Source organism: Anopheles nili, chromosome X (genome assembly GCF_943737925.1).
Source record: "Anopheles nili chromosome X, idAnoNiliSN_F5_01, whole genome shotgun sequence".
Taxonomy (NCBI): domain Eukaryota; kingdom Metazoa; phylum Arthropoda; class Insecta; order Diptera; family Culicidae; genus Anopheles; species Anopheles nili.
This window is the reverse complement of record NC_071293.1, coordinates 2,080,861-2,104,318: the sequence shown is the minus strand read 5'-3', so window position 1 is coordinate 2,104,318 and position 23,458 is coordinate 2,080,861. Positions and strand designations below refer to the sequence as shown.

At 47.9% G+C, this 23,458-nt stretch overlaps 5 protein-coding genes across 5 annotated transcripts; 3 read left to right on the top strand and 2 right to left on the bottom strand.

The window, feature by feature from the left end:
- Positions 1-6,250: 6,250 nt before the first annotated feature.
- On the bottom strand, positions 6,251-8,689 carry LOC128729141 (patj homolog). The gene has a single exon (XM_053822793.1). The coding sequence runs from the start codon at positions 8,687-8,689 to the stop codon at positions 6,251-6,253; it is 2,439 nt and encodes an 812-aa protein (XP_053678768.1).
- Positions 8,690-12,018: 3,329 nt separating this feature from the next.
- On the top strand, positions 12,019-12,811 carry LOC128728782 (pterin-4-alpha-carbinolamine dehydratase). Its single transcript, XM_053822428.1, has 2 exons — positions 12,019-12,188; positions 12,397-12,811. The coding sequence occupies exons 1-2, from the start codon at positions 12,186-12,188 to the stop codon at positions 12,697-12,699; spliced, it is 306 nt and encodes a 101-aa protein (XP_053678403.1). The 5' UTR covers positions 12,019-12,185; the 3' UTR covers positions 12,700-12,811.
- A 1,503-nt stretch (positions 12,812-14,314) lies between these two features.
- On the top strand, positions 14,315-19,148 carry LOC128728301 (ATP-binding cassette sub-family D member 3). Its single transcript, XM_053821921.1, has 8 exons — positions 14,315-14,427; positions 14,772-14,884; positions 16,631-16,821; positions 17,016-17,113; positions 17,183-17,646; positions 17,721-17,818; positions 17,911-18,399; positions 18,478-19,148. Exons 1-8 carry the CDS (start codon positions 14,315-14,317, stop codon positions 18,889-18,891), a joined length of 1,980 nt encoding a protein of 659 aa, XP_053677896.1. The 3' UTR covers positions 18,892-19,148.
- Positions 19,149-20,241: 1,093 nt separating this feature from the next.
- Positions 20,242-21,424, top strand: LOC128729239 (prostaglandin reductase 1-like). Its single transcript, XM_053822901.1, has 2 exons — positions 20,242-20,384; positions 20,459-21,424. Exons 1-2 carry the CDS (start codon positions 20,276-20,278, stop codon positions 21,352-21,354), a joined length of 1,005 nt encoding a protein of 334 aa, XP_053678876.1. The 5' UTR covers positions 20,242-20,275; the 3' UTR covers positions 21,355-21,424.
- An 8-nt stretch (positions 21,425-21,432) lies between these two features.
- LOC128728403 (probable 5-hydroxyisourate hydrolase R09H10.3) lies at positions 21,433-22,070 on the bottom strand. The gene is made up of 2 exons (XM_053822026.1): positions 21,663-22,070; positions 21,433-21,584 (listed from the first exon to the last, which is right to left on the bottom strand). Exons 1-2 carry the CDS (start codon positions 22,068-22,070, stop codon positions 21,495-21,497), a joined length of 498 nt encoding a protein of 165 aa, XP_053678001.1. The 3' UTR covers positions 21,433-21,494.
- Positions 22,071-23,458: the final 1,388 nt, after the last annotated feature.

Below are 23,458 nucleotides of genomic sequence, written 5' to 3'. Positions count from 1 at the left end.
TCCGGCTCCTGCAGGATCCTCCAATTCAACCCCCTGACTCACGAATGCCGATTTTAACCCTTCAGGTGTAGAAACAAGCTTCAACGCAAGCCATTATGGTGGATTCAAAAGTTGAATCAGCAGAAACCACACACCCAAAGATGACTTACCGACTTGCGGTGGAACTAGCAAAGCATGAGGGTCACGAAATTCGCTACACCGCTTCTCTTCAACCACTAATACCTCCGACGTTGTGGCATTTCAAATCAATAAAACCACATTCCCGTCAAATACCGTCAAATTCCGCGCTGAAACATTCGCCAATTGACTTCAAGCTATCGGTTCGAGCTATTACCATGCTTCTCACTAACGGGGAGTCGCAACACTCACACTACAAAGAGACGCCGACGTGTCCTTTTTTGTAGACGCAAATATGCCGTCCAATTCCGCTCGAAAGCGAGAGAAATTGTTCCGCCCAAAACGCCCAGCCAGGTTCTTCCACAGAACGGACCAAACCTGAGCGCCATTCCAGCCACCAAAGCCCGGTGGTGGCCCCAACCAGCCCTAGGGCCGCAAGTGTGCATTCTGGAACCGCACACACAAAAGCGACGAGGCTGTGTTTGCAGCCTGTGTTTGTTTGCCTCGGTCACGGATTGTTTCGTGCATTATTTTTATTTGTCTCGCTATTGTTTGCTCACCGAAAGGCTCGAGCATGCCAAGAAGGACGGCACGCCCTGGGACCGTCTCAGGGCTCGAGTTGTCCCCCCCCCATCCTCCCTCACACCCCCTCCCCATGGGCGATTGTTTCGTCACCGCTGTCTCTCCGTCATCTGCCATCACAGCTGGAACGTTGACGTTGATTTACAATTCCGATATCGTTTTTTTTTTGCTTTAGTTGCTCTCCCCCGCGAAGGTGCTCGAGCGCTGCTGTTTTCGTGTGTTTTCACTTCTTGTTTTTAGTATTATTTTTACCACCTCCCCACGCCCCTGCGCTCCACCGATGCAGCACCCTTCCCTGCCCCGGTGGCAATCGCGCGTGGGTTCGGGTTTTGGAGGTGTTGAATTTTTTAACACCTCCACCGCAAATGATGGAGCAGGTTTTGCGTGCTTTTGTGAGCGTGACTGTGTACGCGTGCGTGCGTGTGTGTGTGTGGGGGGGGGGGGGAAGGGGGGTAGGAGGTCGGAAGGGAGATGTATTATGTCATGGGTGCGGTAGCACTCGGGATATTGGGCACGAGATTGCCTCTGGAGTGTGTGCTCGAACAGCGCCACCCGAAACAAAGAGCGATCTATTGGTGCGGCTTCATGAAAAAATCACATACCTTCGGTTTTTCACGCGCTCTCCATTGCGCATTTCTTTTTCCAGCACCTCCCCCAGCCGGGAAATGGTGCTGGCCGCTTTTAATCATTCCATCCGGGAAACGCAATGCGAAATAATTGAATAGGCGCCTGTTCGGGTTTTTTTGGCAGCTGTGAAAATTGGCCCGCTTGCGTTCTTGTTTCCGGTCTCGGGCGAGTGGCCAGGAAATCCGGAAGAAGGGTGTGAAAATGGTGGACCGAAATAATTCCCTTTTATCCCTCCCCGAGCTTTATCGCCCATAGACCGCATACCGTTTTGGGATGGTGATTGCGATCTGCAGGAGAGGATTCTCGAGCCAGTAAGATGGCAACCGGTCGCACGTGTACGATGCTGGAATGCATCCGTTTGCGTGACTGGAAAAATGGCCATGAAATTCGCACCAGTCTGGTCGGGAATTTATGGCCCGAGAATAAAAAAGCTGACTGCAGCAAATTGCTGCCACCTGCCGTACCGTCAGTGTTGCTGACGTCCAACAAGTGTTGCCAGCTCGCAAGCAAGGCCACCGGGACCATGGGACCATGGGCGTATGAAAAAGAAAAAAAAGACCGAGAGAGCTGCCTGAAATTCGAACGAACGGTCTCGAAATGGCCACAAAATAAGAATAACCGTGTCTCCCGGTGGAACGTCAAGACGAGCGACTCCTCAAGCGAGTCCTGCCGGCGGTGTTCAAATGAAAAGTTAGTGCGCGCTGTTGCGCAAAGGTACACGATGCTGGTTGGCTTCCTGCCGTGAGACCCATCTCTGGTTGGTGTACGTAAAATAAATACGTCAATTCCCTGGTGGTCCGTCTCGGGGCGGCGAAACGGAGGAGCCTTTCTCGTTCAAAAAGGAGCAAAGAAAAAAAAAAGCCCTACCTACCCACGTTTTTGGGTAAGCACTGTAGCCCAGGCAGAGTAGATGGGCGCAACAAGCCACACCATTCGGTTGGCAATCTTCCGCTCAAAGGACACGCTTGTTCCGGAAAAGGAACCGACCCTTTTGGCAGGTCCCTTTTTCCGCTTCCCCGGGCTGCTTTGTTTTGTTATTTTAAAACTTATTTAAAGTTTCGCCTCGGACCAAAACACCTTATTTGGCTCTCTCGTGCCCAGCACACGCACCGGCGATGCGGACATGTTGCAGATTCCGAAAGGAGCCGTGAAGGTGTACGAACCGTCAGATTAGGCTTTGGCGGTTCAAGGCATCTGGCCGTTTGAAACGAATTTTGCGGAAACCGACCCGGGATGCTAATGCGTCGCTTTCGGTGGACATTAGGCTAGTGGGCGAGTGAGTGTTTTTTGGGGAGCATTTTTTTTTAAAGTTACACCAGCAGCAGTGCCTGTGGGAGAGATGCTAGAGCTAGCCCTTTCGAAGGGTCGCTGGAGTACGACCTCGTTTGCGACTTACGACTGTTTGCTTGTTTGCACTCGGTGGCCCTTTTGTCAGCCCATTGGGGACTTTTCCTCGGGTTTCCGGGGTTTCCATTTCGCGCTCGAAAGCTAGCCGGCAGAAGTAGCCCGAAAGGTCGCCTTTCCTCCCAGCTTGGGCTGGGATTCGAATCGACATCTTTAAGAAGGTCTAAACCAACAAATCGGAGTGTTCTTCGGAAGGCACGAGCTATGATTGAGAGCTGGCACAACTTTCTCGGTTCCTATCGTTGTTGGAACAACGCCTTGCATCGCCAATTCGGTTCACCGATAATTTGCAACCAGCAGACGCGTAATTTGTCACCTGTACCGCTGGCGAGTCGTTACACCGTACTCGCCGATATCTCTACACTGATGAACTTTTTGACACATCTCCTAGCAAGGAGGCGGCATGTCTTGCTGGTGGCAAGCAACGTAAAGGAAAAACTTACCGGGTGGAAACGTGTCGTGTTCGGAAAACGAGAGCACAAAGTTTCCAACTCTTCGCCGAATGCCGGAACGCAAAACCACACCGTGCCTGATGCGATATAATAGGAACTGTGGGTTTCCGGTGGTGGCGGTTTTCACGGTAATCAGGTGCGGGATTGAGGAAGAGTTGTATCAAGTTTTTCCAACCCCCCCAAAACCCGAACAGCTCACCTTTCATCACTTTCCGCGCCGGTGGCTCCCCACAGCCACGGGATGTTCCAGGAGTTCTGAGCCTGCCAGCGAGCAGTGGAGAAGCCGAAGCGGTTCAGGGGTTTAGAGCATTTTTTTTTCATTTAGAGCTATACAAAAAAAAAGCTCCCCAGACGAGCCAAGGGACAAGCAAGGAGCCGCGGGGTGATTGAAGGCTAAACGGAGCCGAAAGAGGGAGCAGAAAAAGGTCTACACTTCCACTTCCACTAATGGGCTGAGAACGTCCGAGGAAGCGAGCGAGGACTCCGAAACGGACCATTTTATGGGTCCACCGTTATTACTCGCCGACCCGACCGATGAACCCCTGCGGTGGGGTGATGGGAAGGGAAATATTGCTCCTCCTCAGGCTGCGTTTCCTCCAGGGCTCCCTCAACGGCTTAAGGCCCAAATCGCCAAGGAATTTATGCACACGGCACACCACTTCCTGGCGAGTTTTGCTACGCCTCGAAGGAGGCCTTTCAGGCTGAGCAGTAGGAGGCATGCTGCGTGTGTGCGTGTGTGTGTGTGTATTCAGGATCAGAAGTATCGGGTGAGTAGAGGAGGACGGGCTGTTACCGGGGGTCTATAGTGATGGGTATGCATCGATGTAATTTTACGCTTCGAGCCTGCGAAATGGCACACGTTGCGTTGGTTTGGTTGTTGGCACTAATTTGGGACGTTGACGTGTGTGAGTAGTTTTGGTTGCTTCAAGGTTGCTTTCACGGTTCAGAAAATCGCCCTAGATAGTGCTTGCCATGACCTTGCATGAATGGAGTAATAAACTACGACTACGACTCTTGGCTGTTGGCCTTAAACCATTCGTTCCTCAAGCAGTGAGGCTGTTGCGAATTTTTCACACATCCAAAATCCTCATCCTCCAGGACACATGACGCAATACAAGCCAGTGGAAACGTTTGCGTAACGAATTTTCTCCTCCTCATCGATCATCGACGCTTCATCGAAGGACGTGTGTGTGTGTGTGTGTGTAAGCAGGACTTCTCACACGACTTGTGGTGAAGCCTTATCAGATTGCACGACCGATGCTGGAAGCACAATGCGACATCATTGACTACCCAGCGCACTCGAGATATGCGAGGGACTCGTACAACTTCCCCCAGCAGTCTTCTCGTCTGGGGAGTCATCGCCATATCCTTCCGCTAATTTTGTCCTTCACGCTGATTCCGACCGGTGGCAAGGATCAGCACGCAATCACTCACCGTCCTGGTTGGGACGCGGCATCCTTGCCGAACAAGGACGCGGTATCCTTTCACGCAGCCGGCGTTTGATGGATTAGCTATGATGGAGCGATCCGTGCGCCTGGTTGACGCTAATGCAGCAACCGCGAAGATGCCGATAACAGGGGAAAAGCGGCGGAAAAGCGGCGGAAAAGCGGCGGAAAAGCCAGTTTTAAGGAAAATCTCGAGCCGGGTGAATTGAGCGCCAAGCGCGTCAGCCGGCGATGTTTATCTTCATCGATGACCCGAGGCATTAAACCGCGTCACAATAGGCCGCGTCCTGATGGCGACGAGTGGGAAAGATTCGGGATCCCAGCCCCAGGATCAATACTGGGCGTTGAAACTTGAACTGGGCTCCAGTCGCTAATGAAGCCTGCAGCCACCGGCCACGGGCGAGAACCTCTGACGGTACCTTTACCCCTGACCAGACCCACCCGGGGCGTACCGTCACATTGCGATGGAAGATAGTGGGGTTATTTATTGTTGACATTAGCTGATAATTGAATTTCATTTTCCACCCCGAAAACAATCCCTCCGAAACTCGGAAAGGCTTTTCCGGGGAGCGCGCTACTCGTAGTTGTCACGGGTGTAGGATTGCGATTTATCGTCCTGGACGTCCGTGTGTCACACGGGTTCGTTGGCGGTTGTAAATTTAATACCTCCAAAATTAATGACCTTTTGTTTCGTGGACGAACCGGTGCCAGTACGGAGACGCTTTCTTGGGTAATCGAGGGTGGCATTTTTGTTTGTTTCTTTTTTAAGGGGTGTGAGGGAGATTCCCACAATTTATTGGGTTCTAAACGATTTCACCTCCAGGCGAAGAATAACGTAGCGAACCGGCGAGAAGAATGGAAGAATTGGTGAGGCAAATTTTGTAACCACCCCGTGGCTGATCCCGTGAAGACCTGAGAAGTCAAATTTTTGCTGAAAGTTCCTCTACAACGCCGTCACCGTCGTTCACCGTAGAGCAATGTCTACTAAGTGGAGGCAAACACCCGACCATCAAGAACAAGGCGTCCAGGACCAGGGCTCACAATGTCCCATGGCGGGTAACTCCACCCTGTGGGGTCCTGGACCGGGGCTCGCATAAATCATACCAATCAGGAGGTGGAAACATCTCGCAGTGAAACTCTGACCGAAAAAGCATCATCACGGTTGGTGAGCGGAGGGAAATGAATATTGATGGGGACATAAATTAACATCCATAAAGGGTATCTACAGCAGGCGGTTGGGCAAAGCTCGTGGTAGGAATACGAGCAAATGCATTACCTGTATTACGGCTACCGGGCAGTTGGGCAGGAAATATGGCCCCCAAAATAAAGCAATATAAGCAATGGTTGGTCTTGGTCGCAAGAGTTAGTCGGTCGGACTGTGGGTCGAAGTCGGTGGTTGGAGAGAAGGTGATCACCTTTAAGAGGAGTCCTCTTGTCGGGGGATGGGACGAATGTCTTGTCCGCAGTGTCAGCGCTCAGGTAGAGTTCCGTAACCGACCGTTTTGCATGATGGATACCTCGTGAAGGACGAACTTTTGGAGCATGCAGCAGTCCGAATAGCTAATGGAAGAATGTGCCTGCCCAGCTAACACGAGCCCCCTTGCGAGCTAGCTCCCTGGTTGGCTAAGTGGTGGGTGTTTCGGGCGTGGACGAGAGATTGTTGTCGGAGGTTGAGAGTGGTCTACAGAGCCCGATCCGGGCAGGTCCTAGTGGGATGCCTTTCAGAACACTGACGGCCTGGTCAAGCGTGGCACTCTGCAGACTGTGCCCATTCACCGAGACGAGCCGATCGCCGGGAAAGATGAAGTTGGTGGTCTCAGCCGACCCGCCAGGGATGAGTCCACGTACGACGATCACGGTTCCATCGGTGTCGAGCGGGTCCTGGTAGTCGAGTATGGAGAACCCAAAACCACGCTCCGTCTTCTCGATGTCGCAGTACAACACCTCGTTCGTCCAGAGCGCCAATCCGGACACCTGCTCGACAGACTTCGAGCGCTGCTGGTCGGTGAGAGTGGCCGTGCTGGATGTGTAGAGTGAGCTTTCGGATTGCGCCTTTGTCAGGATGCCTTGCAGACTTTGTAGACTTTGGAGTCCGCCTGCGAGCAGGCTGCGCGCCTCGAAAGCCTCTGCGTTGCGCGACGTGTTGATCACAGTGGGGGGTGAGCTGCCACGAGCGCAAATAACACGCACCTGCGCCGGCAACTCCTTCAATATCTTCACCACCTCGATGTGCTTCAGACCCTGCAGTCGATGTTCGTTCACCTGCAGTAGTTCGTCGCCCGGTTTGAGCGACCCGTCCCGTCCAACCGGCCCATCCTCGAGGATCGATCGGATGTAGTGGTGTGGGCGGACTTCCACTCCGCCCTCCACCTCCACCGTGCCCTCGAGGCTGATGCCCAACCCGGCCAGCTTCCGGATGTCGGCGACCACGATCTGGCTGTTGGGAACCTCGCGAGACCACCGCAGCACCACTGGATCTCCGGGAGCCGAGCCGGTTCCCGTATCACAGCCGTCACTGTCGGTGGCCTCTCCCCTCGTTTCGGCCACCGCCGCCCCCACAACAGTCCCGTTGACGAGTGGGGACGCGTCAGGCTCCGTCACATCCGGCAGCTCGTCGCAGGATACCACCTCGGCACCATTTTCGAGCGCAAACACACTCGAATCGAACGTCGTGCCCGACTCGAGCTCAGGCTCGATCCCGCCGCACTCGAATACACCACACTCTGTCAGGATGGAGTCCGCATCCGATCGAGCGGGACAGATGGATAGAGTCGTCGCTGAGGGTGACTGCACGATCGAGCAACGCTGTGAATGACACTGCGATGCGCACTGTGACAGAGTCTGCGAGTGTGACGTTACCATGCCGCCGGTGAGATCACCTGCGACGCCTCCATGGGCCGAGTACGGGTGTGTGGGTCCGTTGGAACGGGCACAGGAAGCTGATCCGATGGTGGAGCCGGCACCACCCCCAACACCTGCGACCGGCGGCACCATCGGGTCTATGAGCGCTACCTGCAGGTGTTCGTACTTGCGTCCTCTCAGGAACCGCTCCAGCGTGAGACGAACCGCAATGTCGGTGTTGCGCAATAGCTCCACCGCCTGATGGTTGGTGACACCTGCCAAAGAGCGACTGTCAACAGCTACTATCCGATCGTTGATCGCTATCTTGCCACTCATCTCGGCCGCACTGCCTTCGATGATGCTCTTCACGAAGATCCCGGACAGGTCCTCCTCTTCGCACACGTATCCTGCCACCGTGATGCCGAGCCCGTACACGTTCTTGCGCAGCTCCACCTCGTAGGTCTCTGTCTCCGGTGTGTCAGGTGGCACGCGATCCAGCTCACCACCGAACGGTGACTGAGGTGTTCCAGGAGGCTCAGTGGCGAGCTCACTGCCACCAACAACTCCATCGACCAGCTGGTAAGGCGGCAGGGACGGAAGCGTGATGGAGGTCGGTGAGATGAGCGCCACCGTGCCACCGTTGGTAGACTCCATCGAGCCACCAATGCCGTTGTTGCTGTGCAAGCTGTTGTTGACAGCAACCACCTCGATATGAGTCGGACAAAGACCACCTCCACCGTCACCACTAGCCGCCGCAGCAGCCGCAGCCAGCAGACCGAGCGTGGTGCCACCACCTCCTCCAACGGTCGGCTGCAGAAAGGCACCCGAGGTGTATCCTGCCGTCTGCAGCAGAGTCCGGTCGAGCTCGTCAGGATCGGTGAGCATTTTGGTCGGGATGATCGGTGCATGGCTGGCGAGCGCCTGGTAATCGGGAGAGGTGGGTTCGACGGGCCGTGCCACGATCAGGCGGACCTGCTGCCCCGACTGTCGCAGCACGGTTGCCACCTGTTCCGAGCTGAAGCCTCGCAGGTTGACGTCACCTATCTGCAGGACGTGATCGCCACTCTGCAGTCGACCGTCTCGCTCCGCCACTGAGCCTGGGATGAGTGCTTTGATCACTACACCTGTACTGCGGCCACCGACGAGCATGAAGCCCAGACCGTTGCCATCGTTGATCAGGTCGATTATCTCCACCTGGGACCACTCTGTGCTCAGCACCATCGCTTAGCACCGGGTGCGTGGATGCGTTTGCTTCGATTCCTGCTGCTGGTGCTGGTTCTTGCGCGTGTTCATAGTCGCAAATCGGGACAGTGTGGGATCATATTCATAGCTGGGTCAGGTGACAGGTCCCAGAACACAGGACGACCCTACCGTGCTGCGAAGCTGCAGCTGAGGTTCAACATCGCGTCCGGACCGGAAGAGAGTTTAACGTCAAAAATTTAAAGTTACTTCAATCTGGCGCAAGGAGAAGCTGCTGATTATCCCCCCTAGGAGCTTTTTTTTGGAGTTTCAAAAACAGATCGAACTCAAGAAGATACAAAGAAAGCAAGTGGGAAAGAAACAGACCTCACACACATATATATATATATATATATATATATATATATATATATATATATATATATATATATATATACAGCGGGCCTCAAAAGCTGAGTGAGCGCTGGGGAAGGAATTGTCATATTTTATGTTCTATTCACTCCTGCTTACCTGAGCTCTCTCCCCTCGATGTGGCCCAAATGTGACCCCAACTGAGCGTAGATGTTCCTGCCCAGGATGGCTTTTCGTCCTTCGCTGTTGAGGGTGTTACGATTAACTTCTACGGATCGCCGAGGAGGAACTTTTTCCCCCACGTTCACGCTTGAATATTCGTCGATATTATTTTTTCACCGTAGCAATTTCCGACACGTTTTGCATTCCCCTCGCTTCACCCTCCCCACGCCCGCTCCCTCCTGTATTTGAACACTGAGTCCTTCGCTAATGATGTCGGCGCGTGCCCTGCTGGTTCCTTTCCAACCGCTGACCGTGCACTGTTGCGGTGCTAACAGTTCCGTGCTCGGTGGCAGTGGTGCGACCGGATGTTAAGGAGCCGGTGGCATCCCCGTTGGTTCCCAACACCTTTGCTCAGTCACCATCACCCACGCGATTGTTGCCATCATCGGGCTCAACCTCCCCATACCGGTGTATTGCTCATGGCAGGGGGTTGTCGTTTGATTCAGAGTTGATGTTCTTTTTTTTTCTCTCCCCCCGCTTGCTGTTGGTTGATTGTTGCGAGGTGCCGATATGGCAGAGAGGCAAACACTGTGGGTACGCGACCCAGTTGATGGTGAGGACTTGTTGTTGGCCGCTTGCTGCTTGCCACTTGTCACAAACCCGCAGACTAACCTCTAACACCTCGCACCAGGCGAGCAGCAGTTTACTTCATCACGCACGCACGACACTTCGTCATCTCTCTCGCGAACTAGCCGACCGTACGGAGCCTGTCACTGGTCATGTTAACATTCCATTTCAACATTTTCACCTCCCACTGTGCAGCCGAGGTGGAGCAGACGTGCCACAGAGTCCTCGCGAGGGTGGGCAAGATGAACTAGGACGACAACCTCCGCCACAATGTCGGTGTACTAACTCTCGCGGGCTGGAAGGAACGAGTGGAGCTATTACGAAATTAAGTGCTGGGTGGGGAAGGCCTTTTTTATATGCAAATGTTTCGTTGCTTGTCGCCCTCGACCCGCCCACCAGCCAGCCCCGTGCCCCGACTTGGCACGTGTGATTCTTATGACTTATTGTTTTGAAAATGAACACCTGAACGCGAACGGCCAGCGCTCACCGCTTCCGGTGGGTGAAGGCTTTTTAGGGTGATGGACTAAATTGGATGCCCGTCACAACGTTATGAACACCTCGTGCAACTCGGAGCATCTTTCATAATGGAACGAAGCTTGTAGGTGGGTGGGAGAGGCTTTTGGAAAAGTTTCGGTGAACCGTGTACCTCATAAAATGCAAACGTTTGCAGGAGAACTAACATCAAAGGAAGCTACAAAGCATTCCTTGTTGCTACCCTATCTTAGTACGCCTTCAAAGCTCAGATATTTTGTGGGTAATATTTTGGGGTCGTTTAAATTTGGATGCTGGCAGTATACTTCAAGAATCGATACGAAGAAAAATATGCGGAGGAAACACGACTATGAATATGTGTATGCGTGAACATGTCACAAGCATAATGATACTCTAAGGATCCGCGGAAAACTTCCTGATTCGTTTGACAAACCCCTAGCAAGAGGTGACGGTCATCACATATGTTTATTGCAGCACTGAATCCAACTGCTTCGCTTGGATCTTAAGGTGGGGAAATTTTGCCTAAATCTCTGCTCAATGTTGGCATTGCACATGTATCACGAGCATCATACACATCTCCTGCTCCCCGAGAGTCCTTTTTCGACGACGTTCTTTCGTTAGTGATTGATTTTTCCTTGTGATAACGAGATTCACCACAATCACCACCTTGAGAGTAAAAAAAACAGCACTGTACTGTAGGAGAGCTTACATTGATCTAACCTCGGCTGTATGGTACGGCTACGCGTCGTTGTCCTCGCGCTTCTAACACTTTTGTGCGAGGAAATGTGACAGCAGGACGATGATGTTGGAAAACGACCATCCGGTAGGTACGGTTGGGGAAATGGCGGCCAGTCTTTTACAGGCAGATAAACAGTTAGTGACATATCGCGCACATGCTCAGTAGTACTTTCGAGCAGCATGGTGGAGCAGCTGTAGAGAATTGTATCCCCAGCCGCCCACATGTCAACCTACAGTTCAAGTAGGACAGTGTGCCTCATTTTGAAGTTAAACATGCTTAGAGATATACAATTGCACATTAAATACAAAGCAATAAGTGAAATATATTCCTAATTTGTGATGCTATAATCAAAACTGTGGACTATTTTTTATTTGTATTATTTGCATTAAATAAAACTCACTTCTTAACCATTCCATTCTTTCTGAAGCAATGAACAATCATTCCTTCAATTGTATTTTTTATTAGATAATTGTAAAATTTGTAACTAATAAGATGATACAGGAATATAGTAAAACATAAGAAAATTGTAAAAGAAAGCTTACATAACTGCCAATTCGAAAGATGAATTCTTTATCTTTCACAAACGTTGTCAATCTTGTCAAGACGTAAAAATAATAACAAATAAATTGTGCCAAAGTTAGGAAAGTAATTATTGCTGTAAAATGTTTTCTGATAGTATAATTCGATATGGATTGATTGGACTACGTTCGTCTCTTATATCGCTATCGTCACAAGGACCGGCCGGCTACGAGCAATCGGCCCAGTTAATAATTAAATCGTGGATGCTGTGCAGCCAGCGGAGATTTAGCAGCATCAGTCAGGGGATCAGGGGATACGCAAGGTACGTAGATCACTGTAGTCTCACTAACACTGCTGGCAGATGGAAGTAATGGTAGCTGATTTGCAGTGCGGTACGCACGCATGCTGTTTGTTGCCCTTCCCTTCGTAGACCAGCTACCGATCACCTCCTTCCAGTAGACCAACCCGACCATTCACTTTCGACAGCTCTCTCTCTAAATTCTCCATTTTATTCGTTTCTTTACATTCCAAAAGTACAGTCGTTCTTCAGCACTGCTAAGCAATCGGCAAAAGCCAAAAAGCGTTCACATTCGTTCATTTTCGAAAACAAAGGTTATCAGCAAAAGGATGGTGAGTATTTGTCATGCTTCAAAGCTTATATTCAAGTGGTTTCATAGGTTCTACAGCCGGCTGAACATCCGATGCTACAGGTGTCTGTGTTATGATTATTTTAGTCGTGTTTCTTATTCTGTTGGCAACATGTGCTTGTTCCATGTTTTACCATACGAAACATACGATAAATGTAAGGAGATTAATATGCAACTATATGCATTTGCAGATTGCCAAACTTACTGAGGACCAGCGTACGGAGCAGCTGAAGCCGCTGTTCGCAAATGGCTGGACAATGGTTGAGGGGCGCGACGCCATATATAAGGAGTATCTATTTTCGGATTTTAATGAAGCTTTCGGGTTCATGACGCGCGTAGCGCTAAAGGCTGATAAAATGGACCATCATCCGGAGTGGTTCAACGTGTACAATAAGGTGCAGGTAACCCTAGCTACCCACGATTGCGGTGGATTAAGTGAGCGAGATGTGAAACTAGCTCAGTTTCTCGACAAGGTCGCTACTGTTGCTAAGTGAAGCGAATATGAGAACCTACGAAGGCGTGGAAATCTAGAGGCAGACATATGATTGTTACAACAATAAGACGGTTGGGAAATAAATCGAATGCGATCAGATCGCGTTGTCTTAATCTTAATAGTTGTTTTTTTCTTTTTACTTTCTCACAAGATGTTTGTCCTACTTCCAAGTGCATATCCCATTCCATTGCAGCATAAGAAGTATGTAAAAGCTAATGAATTGCATCGAAAGCTGTTGCATGCAATGCTCAACTCATGATAATGCCGAACTTTGCCATGCTTTTATGCTCGCATTATGCTTCTCGCTCGTTCGTTATGTTGCGTTTCATCCCCTCTTATTGAGGGTTGCCTGAACATGAAATTTGCATCCAACATTCTCGAGCTTTTCCAAAACTGTCAAACTTTACGGTGAAACTGTCAATAGATATGTCACTGCTTAAAATTTGTTTATTAAGCTACCATTGTATCGTAAAAGCTTTAAGTTTCGTTGTTCTTAAACGTCTGTTAAACATAGAATAAATTAGTGAGTTTATACTGTAAAACTAAGGAGAGAATGCTACAGAAAATTTCAATAAAATAGGCTCGAGTCAATTTGTGGGTTTACTCTCTCGCTTCCTCGACAGTCATCTGACAGTTGCCATATGGTTTGGTACTATGCCATAGAGCGTTGGAGAGAAAGAGAGATGAACTACGGTGTGTAAAACACATCAAAGCAAATTGTTAACAACCACTCTATTTCCGATACAAAGTGTGTGGAGAAGTAAGAAATTATCAGGTGAGACTTAATCGCGATTTACGAGAAGTGTAGATACTCCTGGAACAGCGAGCAGTTTCTCGTAGTAACCATTGCAGAGCCGTGGTTCAGCGAAAGCGCTTTGTATTGTTGACTGTATTCGAAGCATCGTGCGGTACCTGGAAACCTTTTTCTCGCCGCAGTGGTAAGGTAGGTATACGACCAGAAGTGGCCGTCACTGCATGTTTGCGGTGGGTAGCGTTGTTCAGCTGCTAAGTGGCTCCAAAATGCGCTAGCGTGGAAGTACGTCAGCAGGAAAAGTTCGGGCGGAAAGAGAAACGTAAATTATAGTGCTGCTGATCTATTTCTCGCTCTTGCTCTTTCAGGTGTAGGTTGCGCGGAGTTGGTGTGTTAGTGTCGGTTCCTCGCGGATCGTCATCGCTAATGCAATCGCGAAACAGCTCGCGGCGGTAGGTTTGTTGTGTTGTGAGGTGTGATTTGAAGTCCTACATCCAACCCCGAATGCTAGCGGTTGCGACCCCCTGATCACAGCTCGTTGTTCGTTGACGGCGATCCGTAGAGGTTGGCGTGGTCGTAAGGGAAGTGAAGAAGCGTGTGTTGGGCAGTGTGTCGAGCGTCTAAAGTGCACATGCGAAGCCACAATCAACCGTCTCGCGACCGAAGCTCTACACTCATCCATCCGCTGAGGCCGATCAACCGTTTTTGTTCACAGCCTACTACGAACCACGGCTGAACAGTTTTGTCGCAATCAACTGCAACACCGCGCCGATTGTTAGGCGGAACGGGACGTTAGGCGGATCAACTACATTTGAGGGAAGTTTGATAACGATTCCGCGAAACCGGTTTCTACGGGGGATTTAGTATGGCGCCCAGTTTAAGCAAGCTGCTAGGGAACCAAAACGCTGTAATTGGTGCTGCTGGTTGCACAGCAGCGGCCTGTATCATACTCTACGGCAAACAGATCCACAAAAATCGGTAGGTACCGACTGAGATGTTCAGTGTTACTATGCAAGCTTTCTGTTAAAGTTAAGTTTCATCATCAAGTTATCAGTACTTCCGCGTTAAAAATCGATTATCCAACAACAATAGCAATTTGATTCATCACCCACACGTTGATGAAGCACAAATTTGATCAAACATTTCGCTTTGGCAAGTTACTAACCCCCTCCCTCTTCATATGTACGATAATATAAACAGGCTAGAAACCTGGTTTCGAAGGCCGTCACATTAAAAAAGATAAGCCTCTTGCCTTGGGCGTTCTTCACAAGGGTCGAACACGAAATGCCAAATCTCATTCTGTTTCGTAATCTATTTTCCAGCAAGCAGCGACCCGAGGACGAAATCCAATACTTAATAAGCGACAAAAAGGAAAAGCGCAGTCCGAAGGCCCATGTCAATGCCGTTTTCTTCAATCAGCTGCGCGCACTATTAGGTAAGTGTCGTCCGAGTCCGTCCGTATGTCCCCAACCCCTAATGGTCAGGGTTGTCCCAAGTGGCAAAGGCGTATTTTAGCGTATCATATCCATGCCATCGTTCGCACACAAAAGCCGTAGACTCGTATAGGCGTGTCGACATTTGTTTCGATTGCGTCAAAATCGCCCGATCGCGACGAGCAGAGTCACGAAACCAACAAAAAAAAACCAGACCGGTTAAATGATCACCACTGCCACCGTTTAACTGATTAACGATATTCGTCATGCACAATCAGCATCCGAATGGCATCAACGTATGCGATGGGGCGAATTGAATCGATAGGTCAAAACGCCGGTTACGACAGTCTGGTTTTGTTGCTAAAGCCTCGATTTGCGCTCCTGCTGGGTTTCCGCCTACGAAACTGGGTGCCAATATCTCACTTCAAATGTTCAAATCATGCTGGTTTCGGGCGTGATTAGAACCGGATTGCGAGCTTCCGATAAGGCAAGACTTGCGTGGTTCGAGTCCACCGGGACGGAAAAGATAAGCGGCAAGTGATGGGCCGACGATTGCAAAGTCCGACTTTTACCTCGTGCACCATGTGCGCTTGTGTAGGTTCGAATTGATTGTATAAGGGCACAGTCATTTGGTAGGGTTGGTTGGAGGGTTTTGCGTTTGAAGGAGGAATAGTCAACCGTTGCAAAGCCAAGGTAATTGCAACTCAGCTTAGGAGCGTTGACTGCGCGAAGGCTTTATTGATTTATGGGATTTTCAGACCCTTCCAAAACACCAACAGTCATTTAGCCACCTAAAGAAGAGTTTCACCTGTGCTTATGCAATAGATAAATGAGGGCATGCTTCGACACGGGAATGAATAATTCACAAGTGCGTTTACGTTCGCTAGAACTGCTCGGTGCGACTCGTCCAATGCGAACGATAAGGGATTAATTAATGATTCCAGAATAGAGAGTGAGTCGAAAGGTCGAACAGAATTGTCCCAGCTCTTCTACTTGTCCCCGTCCCTCGTGGCCTTCAGGCCAGAAGCGAGTGTGGTTTAGTCAGTAATGCCATCCAGCGATAGTAAAGTTCAAATTGCACTAACCGTTCATGGCTGTTAAGAAACACTCACCTTCTTATGAACTCTACGTACTTTTCGCCAAGACGCTTTACCTTTTTTTTCGATAGGGCCTTGAAAAAAGAAGGTGACCAAATTAAAAAACTGCCAAATGAGTTAGCAAAAATTACCCCACCACGATCTTGGCGCAAAAAAAAAACATGAAAAGACTCTCGGTAATGTTGAAACTCATTGTTTGCTCAACGCAAATCTTCTACTTCAATCTGTGACGCGATTGACGTAAACGAATAAAGTGTTGGTCTGGTTTCGGTTCACAAGCGGGAGATCGACTAGTTTTGAATTACAGCTGAATGACTAGGTAAATATTTTGCAACTTACACGTTGACGTTCTTTTATCTGCTTTTGCTGCTTTTTTATTCAAGCAAATTGGCTAATTGAAGTAATGACACGCTATTCAATACATAAAGTCGTCATGATGTCTCGAAACTATATTTCCTGTATCATAACGCGCGGATCCTGCTCTGATTCTAAGTGAAATTTGCATAAAACTGCTGCGAATTAAGCGCTTTTTCAAATTGAAACACAAATTCTAATGCATTTACTCTCTTTCTGTTTCTTTTTTGCAACCGCATTGTGCCTTGGCAACCGTCGCCGTTGAAACTACCCTGCCGCTTTTAAACGCCTTAATAGGCATTATCATCCCCAAGGCATGGAGCATCGAGAACGGGTTGTTGGTGTTGATTGCCCTGTCACTGATTGCACGCTCGGTCAGCGACATTTGGATGATACAAAATGCGACGGCGATCGAAAGCACGATCATCACGATGAACAAGAATCAATTCCGTACTGCTTTAGTCAAGTATCTTTCAGCACTCCCAGCGGTAAGTGTTCGACACGTTTGATTGGGCAATCTTTTAAACATTTTTTTTTTTGAATGGAAACAGCTGAACCTTCCCAAACGTATTTTATCTGAAATGTTTAGATATAGGGCCTTTAGAATTTTAAATGCGTATAGTCGATTTTGTCAGTATATTTTTTTTCAATTAATGCTTACTGCTTTGTATCATTGCTTAAGATTGCTGTCGTGAACAACGTGTTGAAATGGAGCATAGGCGAATTGAAACTTCGTTTCAGAACAAACTTGTCGCAATATTTGTACAACGAGTACCTGAAGTAAGTAGAATGTCAGAAAGAGCGATTAATCTGGGATCATAACGACATGCGCTCATTTATTTTTTACAGAGGATTTACCTACTACAAAATGTCGAATTTGGATAACCGAATAGCGAACGCTGACCAGCTGCTGACGACAGATATTGACAAATTCTGCGAAAGTGTGACTGACCTGTACTCCAACATTTGCAAACCGCTTCTGGACATCGTGATTTACGTGTATCGACTAACGACCAACCTAGGCGGAACAACGCCTGGCATCCTGCTGCTGTACCTGTTCTTCTCGGGAGTGTTTCTCACTAACCTGCGCAAACCAACTGGTCGGCTCACAGTGATGGAGCAGAAGCTCGAGGGTGAATTCCGGTATGTGAACAGTCGATTGATAACCAACTCGGAAGAAATTGCCTTCTACAAGGGTAATAACCGCGAGAAGCTCACCATTTTGGCCAGCTTCAGTAAGCTGGTGGGACACATGCGCAAATTCCTCGAGTTCCGTGTAGGCATGGGCATCATTGACAATATGGTGGCGAAATGTAGGTGTTGAAATGGATGTCGGCATGAAGGGGCGTGTTTAGCTATCAATTATTTTTCGATTTCATTTCCGTAGATATTGCTACGGTTGTTGGGTTCTACGCCGTTTCGCTGCCGTTCTTCGAAAAGGATCATCCATTGCTCACCGGAAGCCAGCAAAGTGAACGTTTGAGTGTAAGTATCGAAAAATAACGTACGGTGGCTTCTTTTTCCGGTTATTAACATTCATTTATTCTTGTTTATCCTTTTTTCTCGCTCAATTATAGCGCTACTATACGTTCGGCCGTATGTTAGTCAAGCTGGCAGAAGCTATTGGCCGATTAGTGCTAGCCGGACGTGAAATGTCACGTCTCGCCGGTTTTACCGCACGCATGACAGAGTTGACTGTGGTTTTGAAGGATTTGAATTCTGGCCGCTATGAACGCACGATGGTGAATAATTCGGCTATTGCAGATGCCGGGGACATCGGCCCGGGACGAGGACTAATGAAGTTCCAAGACAACTTAATCAAATTCGAACATGTGCCATTGGTGACGCCCAATGGGGATGTTTTGGTGAAGGATCTCACGTTCGAGGTTAAATCCGGAATGAACGTGTTAGTGTGCGGACCAAATGGTTGCGGCAAAAGCAGTCTGTTCCGTATTCTTGGCGAACTTTGGCCAACATGGGGCGGTAAAGTGACCAAACCCCCTGCTGGCAAGCTGTTTTACATTCCCCAGCGACCGTACATGACCCTCGGTTCGCTACGCGATCAGGTACGTATGCATGTTTGCCTGTCTAAGCGAATCAATTTTGAAACTTATCAATTTTGCTTGTACTCGCCTACTTTGCAGATCATTTATCCGCACACCCACCAGGAAATGAAGCGTCGTGGCAAAACCGATGCCGATCTGCTCAAATATCTCGAGTTGGTGCAGCTCAACTACATCCAGGTGCGCGAGAAGGGTCTGGACGCGATTGAGGATTGGATCGATGTGCTGTCCGGTGGCGAAAAACAGCGGATCGCCATGGCCCGCCTGTTCTACCACAATCCACAGTTCGCAATCCTCGACGAGTGCACGTCCGCGGTGTCGGTCGACGTTGAGGGTAGTATGTATGAGTACTGCCGAATGGTCGGTATCACGCTGTTCACTGTATCACATCGAAAGTCTCTGTGGACGCACCACGATTATTACCTCAAGTTTGACGGCCACGGTGCGTACGAGTTCGCGCCAATCGAAGGTACACAGGATCAATTTGGATCGTAATATGCCTCCATTACCAAGCAGGAGAAGGTGACAAACGTTCGTTCCCACATACTAGGAAAAAGGCACATGAGAGAGGCGCACATTGCTTGTGAGCATATTTTATAGGATTGCGATTAAACGTGTTACCCGTGGCCTCTAGAGCTAACATACTAGGAAGGCCTCTATTGCGCGAAGCAACTACATAGAGTAGGCTTTGGTATTGTGGAACGGTATTAGGTCATCTCATCCTCTATTATAAGGCATTGAATTGCAGCTATTACGAGCAAAGTTATTTTCGTTTTGTTTTTTTTTGTTCTGTGTTAGTAGCGTACCGGTATAATTTCTATGAGATATTTTATTTTCCCAAACTTCGCAATAGAGTCAATACGTTAATGTGTAGGTTTTCAGGATTGTACGGGTGCAGGAAACCTTTTATAAGCTAGCTTTGTATACATTCTAATGCGCACGGTGCGGTACATTCGATCAGCAAAAGAAACGGGGTCGTTAAGTGTTTACTTTTTAGATTGTTTAACACGTTTGAAGATGTTCACCAAACATATTCCATTGGTCAGTTTCGCAAAAACAAGCGCAAAAGTCTGGCTACTAAATTTGAAACCATTGTACAGCTGTTTCGAATGGGCTGCTATTTGGTGACTTCTTATTCGGTGTTCTATTTAGAGCCGAGCATAAGTATGAAATGCATAAAACGTAACATTACATCCAACATGCGTCGCCATACTTCATTTTATTTCTGACACTCGAAAGGGATATTAGTTTTCTTCCTTTATTTCATCCTGGCAATAGCTTCACTTGCAGCAAAGATATTGTTTCGGTTTCATGATTCAATCGAAAAAAATTGGAGTTTTGTTGGGAACTAAGTAATATGAACTTTAGCTATACGAAAAGCTTTAGCTATACTCTATATGACCAATACTTATTGGATGGATGATAAATCGTGACATTAGCAAAAAAAACCTTTGTCTTCATGAAATTGAGCTACTATTCTATCGAACGAAGGAACTGAGTTACATATTACAAAATCGAATTATTTTTATCATCGATGATCATGCTTTATGTATAGCATACACCCGTGCATAATCGGCAAGTTTATTTTAAAACATACATCCATCATGACAAATTGCTGTGGTACATTATCGTGTGATAAACGTTGATTGATTTCGATAGCAACTACTTAATCGAAAAGCCTCGAAACAGTAACATTCAATACCACTGCCGTCTTCTCAAATGGATCCATCAGCTGGTGCACTGTAAACAGTGCCTGTAAGATAAGCGTTATCTATTCGATGACGCTTCTGCTGGTCGATTTAAGCTTCGTTCGCGATTGGTGCCCAAGTAGTCGTGATTTGGAAATCGGCTGAACGTTCAATTGAGAATCTGCAGCATAATGGTGATTGCAAAAAAGTGGATCTATGTGAAGCCGTTCGAAGGACTGCCCAAGGATGAGAACTTTAAGCTGGAAGAGGAAACCCTAGCGGACGAGCTAGCTGAAAATGGTACGTTTAGAAATCTATCGCTAAGAAAAATGATGCCATTTTCCCCTGTACGTGCTTGTGATCATCCATTGCAGAGTTCCTGGCAGAAGCCGAATTTCTCAGCGTCGACCCATACATGCGACCGTACATGGCCAGCTATCCAGCCGGTTCGGTTATGATTGGCGGCCAAGTGGCCAAAGTGACGGCAAGCCGCAACGATCGATTCCCGGTCGGTGCGTATGTGTTCGGGAATTTTGGCTGGCGCACTCACACCGTCGTCAATCCGGATAAGGGCGCAGGCGACAACCGACCGTACGTGTTGCCATCATTTGGCAAACACCCGCGGTCATTGGGCGTCGGCGTGCTGGGAATGCCAGGCAATACGGCTTACTTTGGCTTTTTAGAGCTTTGCCAACCGAAGGCAGGCGAAACGGTGGTGGTCAGTGGCGCGGCCGGCGCCGTTGGAAGCATCGTAGGGCAGATTGCAAAGCTGAAGGGCTGCACGGTGGTGGGAATCGCCGGTACGGACGATAAATGCGAATGGTTGCGAAAGCTCGGGTTTGACGCTACAATCAACTATCGTACGGTCGGGTCGGAAGGTTTTGCTGCCGCCCTGAAGAAGGTGACACCGAAGGGTGTTGATTGTTACTTCGACAACGTCGGTGGACACATCTCGCAGGCGGTTTTGGGCCAGATGAACCTGTTTGGGCGTATCTCTGTGTGCGGTACCATTTCCAATTACAACGATGCACGGGTGCAGGTTCCCGATCCGCAGCGTGATTTCGTGTTCAAGCAACTGCGTCAGGAGGGCTTCCTTGTGACCCGCTGGACCAAGCGCTGGATGGAGGGCATCGAGGCGAACTTGCGCTGGATTGAGGAGGGAAAGCTGACCTATCAGGAAACGGTGACGGAAGGATTCGAGCGGATGCCGGAAGCGTTTGTAAGCATGCTTACGGGCGGCAACACCGGTAAGGCGGTGGTAAAAGTTTAACCGAATCGTAGTGAATCGAACGAAAGATGAACGGATCTCGAGATGCGATAAATAAAGCTCTCCGAACGCTACTTTACGAATGCACAATCATTATTTATTACCCGCTACACAGATTCGAAATAGGGCCTGCTAGGTCCACGCTAGCTGCCCCGATAGGTCGAGTAACCAAATGGACTCAATATCAGCGGAATATGATAATGCTGCGAAGCATCCGACACGGCAAACACAACCTACATGATGGAAAAAGAAACCACACGGAAATGAATCAAAATCACGATCGTTATTCCTTTTGCATTCCTGTAACATACCTCAATGAATGGATATAAACTCTCCACGTTGCGCCCGCGGAAATAGGGCTCGATATCAAAATGCATTTTGTACACGCCCGTTTGGAGTTTCTGTTGGCCAATGTCAAAGAAGTTTCGGAACCGACCGGCCTCATCAGTAATACCTGTGCTGATTTTTGTCCATGTTTGGTTCGGTCCCTGACGATACAACGTAACAGGCACCTCTCTGGCCGGTTTTCCGAGGGCTGTGTCGAGAATGTGCGTCGAGAGGTTCTGCATCTCTGCACCGCTTTCGTTACCAGAAGAGACTGACGTCGTTGCAGCTGCGGATGATGCAGGTTGCGTAATAACAACTGACAGAGCGGCCAATGCTGTCAAACAGCACAGCTCGAGATAGCGCTTTTGGGAATGTGCGCCACGGAATCGCATCTTTCTGCTGGTTTTATTTGTTTCCTGCGTTCGGAATGGGATGCGAGAGAGACACTGAGAGTGATTGTTGGGGGTTTCGGATCGAATTACTGATAGAGGCAACTTAAGTCGATGTTTTTGGTGCCGTAATGAGCTTTATTGTTCGAGGTATTTATACATAACGCAGCGGGTTGTAATCGCGCACGAACCTAATAGATAAGCGCACATGTTGTGTGATGTTTCGATACGATCGCTTTGTATGGTTGAAACGGTAAGGATGTTATTTTGTTCCATGCCTATTCTATGATCTTCTAGAAGTCGCTATCTGTGTTTGTTTTGCTGCACAAGTTAGAGCGTGATTGTTGAACGATTTTATCTGCTCGCTATCGATCGTTTGCTGCTCTGATGGTTTTCGTTATGTTGAGATGTTTATGATGCATTTTAACATCTTACCAAAGCCTCCATTTTTATGTTAACTATGATATAATATTATAACATAATTATTAATGGAAATAAAATTAATGTTAGAAAAAAATGTTAATAGTAATTGTTGAATTGAATGGTTGTTTTTGAACATCTTATTGAGATGTTAGCATATAACGGTTGTTGTATGATTAAAAAAAAATGCATTCATATACTGTAAAGAATGTGTGGAGTTTCGAATGCACCGTGATTTTCATCTGGAATAGTTCTACCTTCTAAGTATGGAATCTTAGTTGGGCTATCAAGCGGCTTTAATACATTGTTGATCTTCTTTCTAATGCCAAATTGTTTTTTTAACAGAACTTCTTTATGAATAATAAAAAAATAATTACGGGGTTCAATTCTTATCTGTAAGATTGAAATTTGAGTGAGAGACGGTTAATGACGGTTATGGTTTTGGCCCAGAAAGTTAAATTCATTCAAATTCTAAATTGATTAAAAATTAAAAATATGGCATTGGTTTGGAACAATAATTTAACATTCCACAATTTTGACATGAATAATGTTCAAATAGAATCAGTAGAGCAAGGCTGAAGGTATAGTAATTGTTAATGACAAGCATTTCAAGTACCGTCTTAAATTTTTCGCAAAATAATTTGGTGGCAATGAATAATTGAATACTCTTATAAAATCTAAAAAATAAACGTTAGACGTTATTAAGAAAAGTACTTCTAAAGATAAACATTGATCGAAAAAGCTTAATTTTAGTTCACCACAAATATCTAAGAAAACAATCGGTTTTTAGTATGAATCAAAAAAATAATTTGTTTTGAAGCCAACTGATCTGGATGTTAGTTATCATCGAATGTAGTCATTTTTTATCTTGTCGGAAATTTAGTATGCGTATGGGAAATTCAGTACACGTCTTAAATATTTCGCAAAATAATTTGGTGGCAATGAATAATTGAATTCTTTTATAAAATCTA

Bases quoted from the DNA above. Each gene is read 5' to 3' on its own strand.
- LOC128729141 (XM_053822793.1), bottom strand. From the start codon at position 8,689: ATGGTGCTGAGCACAGAGTGGTCCCAGGTGGAGATAATCGACCTGATC.
- LOC128728301 (XM_053821921.1), top strand. From the start codon at position 14,315: ATGGCGCCCAGTTTAAGCAAGCTGCTAGGGAACCAAAACGCTGTAATT. The intron at 17,647-17,720 runs GTAGGTGTTGAA...TCATTTCCGTAG, and splicing joins TGACAATATGGTGGCGAAAT to ATATTGCTACGGTTGTTGGG. The intron at 18,400-18,477 runs GTACGTATGCAT...CCTACTTTGCAG, and splicing joins TCGGTTCGCTACGCGATCAG to ATCATTTATCCGCACACCCA.
- LOC128729239 (XM_053822901.1), top strand. From the start codon at position 20,276: ATGGTGATTGCAAAAAAGTGGATCTATGTGAAGCCGTTCGAAGGACTG. The intron at 20,385-20,458 runs GTACGTTTAGAA...CATCCATTGCAG, and splicing joins GGACGAGCTAGCTGAAAATG to AGTTCCTGGCAGAAGCCGAA.
- LOC128728403 (XM_053822026.1), bottom strand. From the start codon at position 22,070: ATGCGATTCCGTGGCGCACATTCCCAAAAGCGCTATCTCGAGCTGTGC. The intron at 21,585-21,662 runs GTATGTTACAGG...TCCATCATGTAG, and splicing joins GTTTATATCCATTCATTGAG to GTTGTGTTTGCCGTGTCGGA.